The sequence below is a fragment of the Vigna unguiculata genome, chromosome 3 (genome assembly GCF_037176805.1).
Source record: "Vigna unguiculata cultivar grain cowpea cultivar isolate G323 ecotype 2 chromosome 3, ASM3717680v1, whole genome shotgun sequence".
NCBI lineage: Eukaryota > Viridiplantae > Streptophyta > Magnoliopsida > Fabales > Fabaceae > Vigna > Vigna unguiculata.
The window spans coordinates 9,013,612-9,025,735 of NC_140794.1; the positions used below are offsets into that span (position 1 = coordinate 9,013,612).

Sequence of the window (12,124 nt, forward strand, 5' to 3'; positions counted from 1 at the left end):
ACTCATGGTTGGTTCCTCCTCCTTTGGTGGCTCTCTGTGGATCATGGTGTGCATCTTGGATTTGTTGTTGATTTTTTTCAGCGAGCCATGGTTATTTGACCCATCATAAACTCATCCATACCTATAAATAGGTGCTTATGTGCCTCTTTGAAAACACATTTTTCAAGCCTTTCTCTCCACTTCTCTTCTCTCATTCTTTTTTCCTCTTTTTCTTTCTTCTCTTAAAATCTCGGGTTATTTACTCGTTAAAAGTTTATCTTGATAATATATAGGTTCCTCGAAAATAATCGAAAAGTTATTGTTGTATTATGGAAAACTGACACAACACACCGCAATAAGTCATTAAGATCAAGAAATACACAAAGTGCACTTTAGTCACATTTTTGATCAACTTCTACAACATTTTAAGGCCACTTTAGATGAAAATAAAGAATGAAATCAAACAAGGAAAAAAAAATCTATAACAATATATAAAGGGGATTCTCCTTTTTGTGTCCACTTTTCAAAATACCAATTTTACCCCTTTAAATATAATAATTTATTAAATTTTTAAAAATTGACCGTTACTTTTACAATTTTTTTATAAAATCAGATGTTTCTATTTCTTCTCTTCTTCTTTATTTATCTATAACAATATATAAAGGGGATTCCCCTTTTTGTGTCCACTTTTCAAAATACCGATTTTACCCCTTTAAATATAATAATTTATTAAATTTTTAAAAATTGACCGTTACTTTTACAATTTTTTTATAAAATCAGATGTTTCTATTTATTCTCTTCTTCTTTATTTTCTATAACAATATATAAAGGGAATTTCCCTTTTTGTGTCCACTTTTCAAACTATCGATTTTATCCCTTTAAATATAATAATTTATTAAATTTTTAAAAATTAACCGTTACTTTTACAATTTTTTTATAAAATCAGATGTTTCTATTTCTTCTCTTCTTCTTTATTTATCAATGGTTATTCTTTTATCTGTTCTGATATATTTCACTTTATTTCACGCATATTTAAAAAATGTATACACACAGACAATAACGCTTATTGCGCCTGTGTTACGTTAGTCAAAGAGAACGAAAATCCAAATGGTACGATAAAAATGTGAAATTTAACCTATATATACGAATATTTGATAGTCATTATCTTTAACTTATTTTTTAAAATAAATGCAGTTAACATTTATTAATATTATAAATAATTTGAATTTTTTTATTGAATTAAATGTATTTCTGGTCCCTTAACTTTTAAAAAAATTGAAATTACTTTATTTTTTAAAATATTAACTAATCTAATCTTTTGACTTGTTTAAAAAATAAGTGAATTTAATCTTTAAAACGTTAACATGTTAAAATTTTGTTAAGTTATATAAAAAGGGCATTCCAGCATGAATGATGACCTTACATTTGTCAATTAAAATTATTTTTTTAAAATAAATTAAATTAAACAAAAATTAAAACTTTAATTTGGTCAAATTCATCTTCTTCTGTGAAACAAAAAGTCATCTAGAGTTTCACTTTTCCCTCTTCTGGTCACTCAACTCCGTCACGTCTTCCACCGAACCAAAGCCATCGCCGGTGACGTCAGCCGTCACCGGAAACTTTGTCACCGCTGCACACACTTCCATTTCTTTCATTTTTCTTCCTAAAACGAGTGAGAGCATTCCTCCATGACCAGAACCACTAGCAATGACGCTGACGCCACCGGAGTGCTCGCTGACACTGTCACTGGATGTTCCAACGGGAGTGGTCAGTGCTGCCGGAACCGCTCCTTCCCTAAACGCTTTCTCAACCACTCGAAATTCCAAGACCGATTTGGCAACCCTACCCTCGTTCCTCACCGTGCTGCTCGGAACTGCCATGGGAGGCGTCATCAGCGACACTGACCTCAACTAAAAGCGTTGTCAATACCCTTCCCCTCTGTTCGAAATCAAGATCAGGCCTAGTAGCCACTCCGCCACCACTATTGGTGCTCCGTTCGAAATCCATATTCATCTGCGGCATCGCTGTCGGCGATTGTTTCTCGTCCCTCCTCTGTTTCTGATTTGTGTTGTTGATTGATCTGTGTTGGTCAGGATGGTGGTGAACGTGATGAAGAAATATATGGAGATGGTGGTGTGTAATATGAGAGGTGCAGTGGTGATGGAATCCTCTTTCGGAGATGATAGAGCGTGGAGGTTATGGGTTCTGTTATATGGAGATGACGAGTGTTATTGTTGTGTTGATCAATCCTATGTACAATGAATAGGGAGATTAATCTAGTGGAGAGAGGTTTTGTTGGTGGAAGAAGATGGTGTATATTTTACATGGAGAAAATATATGAACAAATTGAATGTTAAACATATATTCTGCACATTCTCTAACATAATTAAAGTTTTTATTTTTTTAATTTAATTTATTCAAAAAAAAAACTTTAATTAACATATATATAATGACCATGGTGAAATGTCTTTAGACAACTTTAACAACATTTTATTGCCAATACATTTCAAAAACTAAATATACTCATTAATGAAATTGAAAAATTAAATTAATTTCAAAATTTAAATAAAAATTAATTTCAATTTTCTCTAAAAAATCAATACACAGTATTTCATTTTTAGAATGCGTTCTTCACTTGTGGCTATATCTTCACATGATTTAACACCAACTTTGATTTCCAAACCGTCAAAATCTAATGCCATATCTCTCTCACACACAAACAGGCATGTCATTTCAATCAAGTTATGCTCACAACAATTGCTCATCATAAAACTTTTAATAACATTTATATATATTAAAAAGGCTTGCATCACAGAAGAAAAGGGAAAATCATGAGATTCTGGCCTTTTGTATTCATTTATTTTTGATTTAAAGTTTTGGAGAGAGAATGAGGGATTCCGTGACGTGAATTACAGTAACAACCAATGGCAATTGAATAACCTCCGTCACAGCTTTACACAAGGCGAAGAAGAAAGAGAATGTGATAAGGCCTGACCTTGATATCAAGAAAAACAATCACACACACTCTCCCTCTTTCACCACCAATCATCCCTTACACCCTATACAAAAATCTCTTCCTAACAGATAAGGGGGTCCCACTTATCCACTCCCCTATCCCTCACCCCACCAAACCACCCTGCTTCCTCACCATCTCCCACCCTCCTTTCCATCACTCCACCCACTAACGCTCATCACACAATCAAGCGCATCGCATGCATTGACGCCGCGAAGCACCTGATCATAGCCCTTCGTTAACAAAACCAGACGGTTAACGAGAGCCACAGGTACTCTCACCACAACAATATCGAATACACACACTCTCTTCTTCTTTCTTTCTCGCCATTCCCTCTTCCTCGTTCTGGTTCAGATGGAGTCGCGAGTGCTGTCACGCGCCGGAGTCTTCTCCTCCCTCGCTCACCTCCGCAAGCCGCCGCGGGAGGCCGTTGGCGGTGCCTCCTTCGTCACAGTGAAGACCGTGGGGTCCCTCGCCGACGGCGGGAATCTGATTTGGGGGAGGCAGCTGCGTCCGGAGCTCTGCTCGCCGGCTCTGAAAAAGGAGACCGTCCTCCTCCGGCCTTGCCTTGCCGCCGCCTCCTCGCCCGCCGAGGGTGGTGATTCCGCCGGGTGAGGTCCGTTTCATCCGTTCTGACCCGGCCAACTCGGCCACGTCACTCTCCTAACTAATGCCGTTCAATTTTTTTCATTACAGGGAAAAGGTTGCTCCCGCGGGATTCTTTGGCAAGTACCCCGCTCTTGTCACCGGGTTTTTCTTCTTCACGTGGTACGTCACGTGACTCTGTTCTTGTTACATGCCATCAATCTTTGAATCTTGAGTGGCTTCCGCTTACGTCGCCTTCGTTTTCCTGATTTAGGTACTTCTTGAACGTGATTTTCAACATCCTCAACAAGAAGATCTACAACTATTTCCCCTACCCGTAGTAAGTGTTCAGAAACTCTCTGTCTTGCACTTTGTCTGGTGTCGGCTCGTTGATCAGTGAAATAATATGCGCAAACATTGTCTTGCCTTTGTTAAAGTCGATTATTATTGAGTTAAGGTCAACTTAAGGAATATCGTGATAATTGATTTCGTATTTCTTGATTATTATATTTTGTAATAAAATGACACTCTGTTAGTGTCTACGAAATGAGTTAGAACGGACTGCGCTGAATGATGTATACAGATTCTCTCTGATTTTAAATCTATATCAAGAATAGAGCAAAACATTGTATTAGACTAAGAGTTAATATATTTTAATTGAGCAAATAACCAATATGGAGACCTTGTCAATTTTCTTCTTAAATTATGGAAAAAACAATTCTTATTTACTTTTTGAATGCCCCAAAAATGCAATAGTTAAATAGTTTTGTGGAATATTTTGTCATTAAATTGTAATTTTAAGGCCTGGTTTAACATTAAATTAGTAATATTTTGTTATAAAGATATAGTATTTAGTGACCAATTTGTATATGTTTTATATAGTCAGACACTAAATCATTTTTTTTTCATTTTTTAAAGAATAAATTGACGATAACTCACTCTCATGGACTTGGTTTTGCTTTTGAATTTGTCCAATTCAGTAATGAGTTTATATACTCTATTAATCAGATTTGTTTGTATGATTTTTAAAAAAAATTATTAAATCTCAATAATCTTGTATGTTAACTTTTGACAAGGAAATAAATCTTTAATCTGTCTGTTTAAGTTATACCCTTCATTAATAATTTACTAATTTAAACGTGAGCCACGTTTTGAATTTTATGATTAAACTTTTATCCTGCATTTATTATGTATCAGTGTATCATAAACAGAAAAAAGTCAAAGGTTATTATAAATAGAAATTCTTCCAGATTTTCTTTTGTTCCACATCAGTTTTTAATTTCATCTTTTCTTTTGTCCACCATCAGCATTTTTATTTTGATTAGCTATGCTTTTATGCAGCTTCGTATCCGTCATCCATTTATTCGTGGGTGTGGTGTACTGTTTGTTGAGCTGGACCGTGGGCCTTCCTAAGCGTGCTGTAAGTCAAGTTCAATATCGCGCCGCCCAGAATACATAAACAAAAAAAAAAAATCTAACTCCTAAGTGCTATTCCACGTTATTTTCTGGATTGACCCTGTTAGTCTATTTATCAACGTATTACAAAATGTTCATTGATTCTAATTACATCTTGTGACATTAATTTTAGTTTCATGATGAATATTTTACATAGAATACTATTGCTGTATATAAATAGTACTGTACTGAATACTAATAAGGCTGTTGTTTCTGTAGCCTATAGACTCCAACCTGCTGAAGTTGCTCATTCCGGTGGCTGTGTGCCATGCATTAGGCCACGTCACCAGCAATGTCTCATTTGCTGCAGTTGCTGTTTCTTTCACTCATACCATTAAAGGTGATAAAAGTTTATCTTATACATCAAACAAGAGGTGCTTGAAATTGTTTAACTGTGTCTACTTTCTAATAACAACATTGATAAACTTTTGTTTCAGCTCTTGAACCATTCTTCAATGCTGCTGCTTCACAGTTCATCCTTGGCCAATCCATTCCCATCACTTTGTGGCTGTCTCTGGCTCCCGTTGTTATTGGTAAAACCTCTTTTCTTCCTTAAACTGAGATAAGATTCACAGTTTCCACTAACCAGCTATTTCAATAGGAAAAATTTTCACAACAAATTTTCTACCCTTCGTCTCTCTAATACACACTCTTTCCAATAGGATATAATCCATAGGGTTCCTGTTAAATATGTGGATCTTATCTCATTATCCATTTTAAATATGAGATTATGTTGAAATGAGTAGCACTCTTCTTTCGTTAATGCATGGACATTTTCTGAACGGTCAAAAGGTAAACATTCAGTTATTTTAGGGAATGGTTTTCTTTTTTAACTTCTTAAGAGAGCTTTGAAGTTATTCTCTGAAAATTAACCTCAGTCACACATGGACTATTATTTTCTTTGTTAACTCTAAACTTAGATTTTAAACCTAAAAGATTATGAACAGATGATACAAAAATACAAGTATTATTTGAACATATGCAGATAAATATTTAGTGAACGGAGAACTGTTTAACATAATTTTTTATGTCATGTACTGTGCAGGTGTGTCCATGGCATCTTTGACCGAGCTCTCTTTCAACTGGGTTGGCTTCATAAGTGCTATGATTTCAAACATTTCCTTCACCTACCGGAGCATCTATTCAAAGAAAGCCATGGTTATCTCCTATGCTATCCATGTTAATTATTTGTTTACTAAGTAGATATACACGTCCAAATTACTTATATCAGTTACATGTGCTCCTATTTTACTAACTATTGTTCTTTCATATTATTGTTAAATAACTCTTGTGCAGACTGATATGGATAGTACCAATGTCTATGCCTACATTTCCATCATTGCTCTAATTGTCTGCATACCGCCTGCAGTAATTGTGAGTGAAACCTGTTTTAATTCACTTGAGAACTCAATTTTTATTGTAGTATTTATGTAATACGTTGCATGTTTTCTATTTTGCATAGTATCCAGATTAATCATTATTTGATATCTCAGGTGGAAGGCCCTGCACTGTTGAAGCACGGCTTCAATGATGCTATTGCTAAAGTAGGTTTGGTCAAGTTCGTCTCAGATCTCTTCTGGGTTGGGATGTTTTACCATCTCTACAACCAGGTAAATCCTTCTTTTTCGATGCATTAGTCTAAATTTTGGGTGAAACATTACCTTGAAATTGAGATATTAACGAAAAAACTATGAAAAACGTTACATTGAATACTAGGATTTTTTAACAGAACGATTTTTCATTTAATAATTTTTATTTTAAACTCCATAGAGCCTTATGAGCATTTTCTGTACTAAAATGTTGCTTCAATTAATTCATTTTGGCTTATTCTGCTAGTAAATTCTTTTGGTGAAACACAATATCTTGAATTATTACATTTATTTATTTATGCCTAATGATCTTAGAAGAGATGTAAAAGGCGATGGAGGAATAATCTGTAGAATAGTTATTTCAATACTCAACTATCTTATCTACATTTTTGGTCATCAGGTGGCTACCAACACTCTGGAGAGAGTGGCTCCTCTCACTCATGCAGTTGGGAACGTACTGAAACGTGTATTTGTGATTGGATTCTCAATTATAGTCTTCGGTAAATATCGTTATCTTCCTTGTTAAAGTTTAACCTTCACGAGTTTTTGTTTGTTCCTTGCTATTGAAGAAAAACTCAGCTTCCTGGGAGTCTAAACATTTCTGTATGGCTAATTGCTGTACACAGGTAACAAGATTAGCACCCAAACTGGTATAGGAACAGCCATTGCAATTGCTGGAGTGGCTCTCTACTCTCTCATCAAAGCCAGGATTGAGGAAGAGAAACGAGTGAGTCCCTTTTCAATTTTTTTGTACCTCATTAAATTGGTTGAAACTTGGAAAGTTATTCTTCATATGCAAGGTTAACCACTTTCTTCATAGACGCCTTATAAGTCTTCAAGTTAGGTTCACTTTAGGGATGAGAATGTGGGTAGACCCGTAATTTCATTATCAATTTGAAAATTCTTAGTGAGTCCATATTACATTCTTCCTTTTCACTCACTCATTGATTACACTTTATTAGAAACTACAAAACCATGAGTAGAAGTTTGTTCAATACAGCAAAACCTATACAATTTTTGCGATTTCCTAATAATTTCAACTGAGAACAAAGAATGTCTTTGAAAGTGTTAAAATGTAATTGACACAATATTTCTCTTGGTTTCTTGTCAGCAAGCGAAAGCAGCATAAGAAGTGGTCAACCTGGAGGAGGTCTTGCACTGTAAATCACGCCAAATTTCCTTCAAAATAATTGAGTGACCGGTTCAGTATTGTACTATCCTTGTGATAGCGCGCTTTTATTTTTCCTTCTTCCTTTTTGTTAAATATTTTCTTTTTTCTTTTTCTCTCTTCATTCAGAAAACAATGTCTTGCTGCTGATTTGCAGTCTCGTCGTCTCGACTGAAAAATGATGTACCCTTGATTCCCATAAAGAGCTATTGAAACTATTTTGAAAGCTGAAAAACAGTAAGCAATCAAATACAGTTGGGTCAATGGTCATGATAAAAACTCTAGGCTTGAACGGGAGGTCATGTCAAATAATTTGATTTAGAGAATGAATTTGAGGGAATTATCATTCTGATTGCATTGATGGAATAAAATGGTGACCAAACTTTATATAAACAGATGTTACAATAAGAGAATTAACTAACAAAATGAATGGCAATTAGTGTAAGATTATCTTGATTGTGGTTGAAAGAATGCATGAGTAGGTAGATAGCTAAAGACCAACAATTACCAGAGGGGTTGTTTGGAGCTAACCATTTGAGCTTACTAAAGGAAATCACGAATATATTTAGACTAAGACGATAAGAGACCAGAAAATAATGAAGGGAACCGACATCCTCAACAAATTGACATTGCACTTGAGAGATAAGCTGAATCAGTATGTTACCACTGCTTATAAATGTTGGAAAAAGTAGTGGACCTCATAAAAGAAGTCACTTTTAAGATACTACAAAATCGTTTTAAGCCAAGAAAGCATTATGTGTCAAAGGTCACCGCCACCGAAAAAGTGGTGTCTAGTCAATTTGTTGTATAGGTTCATACGAGGAAAAAGCAAAACTAAAAAGAACTAAATAGTTGCTATCTTGTCAAAGCCTTGGCCTTTTTGTTTTATTCTAAATACTATCAACTAATATTTGTAGTGAGTAGCTTCCACTAAATGCATAATTAAAAGTATTTTTGGCGAACAAATTAACCTTCAAACAAAATACATATTTAATGTATTTCCTAAATGTATAACTATATTTACTCCAAAATATAAGTCATTTGTTGCATTTTGAGTAAATATAACAAAATATTTACCTAACATTTAATGTAATCCTTATCAACTAATTTTTATGTTGTTGAACCAAATTTTATAATGTCATCAACTTCTTACACACTAGTCAATATGTCAACTTCGTCTCATAATTTACTCCAAAATTGATCATCCATTGCAATTTTACCACACAATTTTATTACATTTAAAAGAAAACAATTACATTTCATAACAAATAATCTACAAGTGTAAAAAAAACTTCCACATTATATAATCCATAACACATACAACACGCTTCCAAATTAGTCGACCTATAACTGTTAAAATATATTTAGAATAACTTATTTTAGAAATCACAAATCCATTTCTAGATCAGGAGACCACAAAATGTCTAACAAATTATCCTATTCAAAATGGTTCAATTGACTTTTCAAATTATGCAAGACAAAAGTTATGAATCACCTTTGATAAGTACCTTGTAGACGAATTTACTAAAGAAAAATATTTAAAATACTCTTTTAGTCTCTATTTTTGTTATTTTTGTTCATTTTGATTTTGATTTTGATTTTGTGTTCAATTAGGTTATATTTTTTTGTCATTTTTTGTCAATTTAGTCATTTAAATAGTTAACGTTAGTGAACAGTGCATGTCACATGTTAACTCCGGGTGTTTTTTTTTTAATTCTTTAATTTTTTTTTATTTTTTCAATTTTTTTTAATTGATCACATGTCAATTCACCATGTGTCACGTGTCAATGTCAATGTCACGTATTAGTTTATGATTGTATTATTTTTTTTGTTCAATTTAGTTCTTGTATTTTTTTTTTTAATTCAGTCCATATATTTGTTATTTTTGTTCAATTTAATCCCAATTTTGATTAAAATGTAGCAATTTTGTCCCTTCCAAATAAAAACCAAATTTTATTTTTTACAAAATATTATATTAATATTTTTATTAAAATTGACATTTATATTAATTACTTTTGAAATTAAATTATATATTATTAAATTTAATTGTAAATTGAATATAATTGTTAGCTCGGCCCACATAAGTGCGGGCCCGCGAGTCGGCCTCTCTTTTTTAAAAAAAAAATTATGATAAAGCTTTCAATGTTCAACAAGTTGGGAAACTTTAACAAGTTCATAAAATTAAACAAAGACTTTGGAAAGTTAGATGATAAATTGATAATTCAACATTTTCATCATATTCATATTCGAACTTTGACATATACATTGTATTATTCAAATTTTAACACATTCAAAAATACATAATACTTGTCGTTTCCAATCATACAAGAATTTGAAACATTCATGTAGAAGTTCAGAAAGAAAATAGCTAATATACACAAGTGCAAATTTTTTGTTTTTTTTATGTAGGCCGCGGGTCAGTCTGCACAGGCTGCGGGCTCAATGTCTTGACTCGTGCTACGTGTTTTTGGCAAGCCTACGAGCCAACCCATATTATTAGAATATAATTATTAAATATTTTAGAAAAATATATTAACAATTATGAAATTAACATTTAAATATAAAATATTTAATATTTTTATTGTGTTTTAGATATTAAAATCTAAAATGTTGTATACATTATTATACTTTTCTAAAATATTTTCACTATTTGAAATATTTTTAAATGTCAATTGTAAAAGTATTAGTACTTCATAATATAATTTTATTCTGAATTCTTAAAAGAAAATATTTAATAATTATAGTATAATAATATTTTAAATAATTATGTTCTATTTAACAATTGAATCTAACAATTATATTCAATTTATAACTAAATCTAATAATTTATAATTAAATTTAAAAAATAATTAATAAAAATGTCAATTTTAGAAAAAATATTAGTATAATATTTATAAAAAGTTAAATTTGGTCTCGATTTAAAATTGACAAAATTGTTTCGTTTTAACCTAAATTATGACTAAATTAAACAAAAATAATGAATACATAGACTAAATTGAACAAAAATAACAAATATATAGATTGAAATGAACAAAACGAAATAACATAACCAAAAAGTGACATGTGAGACTAACATCGACATGTGGCAACATGTTGGCTTGTCACGTGGACAATTTGTTTTAAAATAAAAATTACTAAAAAATAAAAAAAAGGAGCTGACATGTGTAATGCACTATTCACATATATTAATTATTTAAACATTGTTAACGAAAAATACCACTCATGTGCATTACATTTTGGCCTCCCCAACTTCCACGACACCATCATTTGCCTTCATACAAATCAACTCAACATCCAACATCTAATGCCATCATCCCTACCAACCTCCCTTTTATAGTTTACTTCCACGAGCATTAGGCATGCATCAACGCCTCATCCATTGCTTCTTTCAAGTTGTCATAGGAGACGTTCAAGGCCGACAAAGAGGTCGCCAACATCCTTGCCCCCTCCTAGTCAAAAACGTATGAGGACCAACAATAGAAGCCAAAAGAGTCTCAGGGTGGAGGACCCACAGATCAGTTGTCGCCTCGACCTTATTCTCTTTCTTCTTCCTAAAAAAAACATCGAAGATTTTTATGGCAGTGAAGAGTTCATGGCGATGGTTGCATGTAAAGAAGGAATAGCTAATTGACAAAGATTATGGTGATCAAAACATATACCACCACTACTATGCACGATTAGAATGACATCGATGTTGTGGCTTTATTACTTTAAGTGATTTGATACATCCCATGCACTCTTGAAATGGCTAATCTAATATACATTATCGGATCTTGGAGTCCATTTTGGATTGGACAATCCAGTAAGAATTTGTGATTTCAGGATTACATAATCTAGAATGCATTTTCAGATTCGGTACTGTATTTCAGATTGACCAATCCGGTAATCAAAATCGAGTATCCTATTGAACAATTCGGATTGCAGTACCATATTTGGAAATACATTTTAGATTACGTAATACAAAATTCACAAGAACTTATTGGATTGTCCAGTCAAAAATAAACTCCCAAATCCGGTAAAACATATTAGATTGACTAATCCAGGAATGTTTCTACTTCAAATTTTCGAAGTGATCACTCTAAAGGCATTGCTGGAAGGAAGAAGAGTACTATTCTAATTCTTCTTTATTTTAATAACTTTTCATAAGGGAAAAAACAAGATTTTAAAAGTTAAAGGGTGCAGGAAGAAAAAACGGGAGTGCAAAAATAAATGACCTATATTTGCATAACTTGTTCGAACATTTTGAACTCTAACAACATTTTTTTCTAATAGTCAAAAACCAAATCCGTCACCCAACTGTAAGTAACAACATTATAGTATCATAGTTATTATTAA

The 12,124-nt window shown here is 32.8% G+C and overlaps 1 protein-coding gene across 2 annotated transcripts; it reads left to right on the forward strand.

Annotated features, from left to right (window-relative positions):
• The first annotated feature begins 3,254 nt into the window (after nt 1-3,254).
• On the forward strand, nt 3,255-8,024 carry APE2 (Glucose-6-phosphate/phosphate translocator-like protein). 2 transcript variants are annotated; one of them, XM_028066258.2, is made up of 12 exons: nt 3,255-3,603; nt 3,689-3,760; nt 3,852-3,917; nt 4,919-4,997; nt 5,252-5,372; nt 5,470-5,565; nt 6,078-6,190; nt 6,329-6,406; nt 6,526-6,642; nt 7,022-7,121; nt 7,248-7,348; nt 7,733-8,024. In XM_028066258.2, exons 1-12 carry the CDS (start codon nt 3,347-3,349, stop codon nt 7,748-7,750), a joined length of 1,218 nt encoding a protein of 405 aa, XP_027922059.1. In that variant the 5' UTR covers nt 3,255-3,346; the 3' UTR covers nt 7,751-8,024. The 2 variants fall into 2 exon arrangements, with proteins under 2 accessions (XP_027922059.1, XP_085527440.1); XM_085671314.1 differs by having other exon boundaries at nt 3,481-3,608.
• Nucleotides 8,025-12,124: the final 4,100 nt, after the last annotated feature.

What these genes read in the sequence shown, in the direction of transcription:
- APE2 (XM_028066258.2), top strand. Translation starts at nt 3,347, where the DNA reads ATGGAGTCGCGAGTGCTGTCACGCGCCGGAGTCTTCTCCTCCCTCGCT. An exon ending in TGGGCCTTCCTAAGCGTGCT is followed by an intron (nt 4,998 to 5,251) that starts GTAAGTCAAGTT and finishes TTGTTTCTGTAG; the next exon opens with CCTATAGACTCCAACCTGCT. An exon ending in TTTACCATCTCTACAACCAG is followed by an intron (nt 6,643 to 7,021) that starts GTAAATCCTTCT and finishes TTTGGTCATCAG; the next exon opens with GTGGCTACCAACACTCTGGA.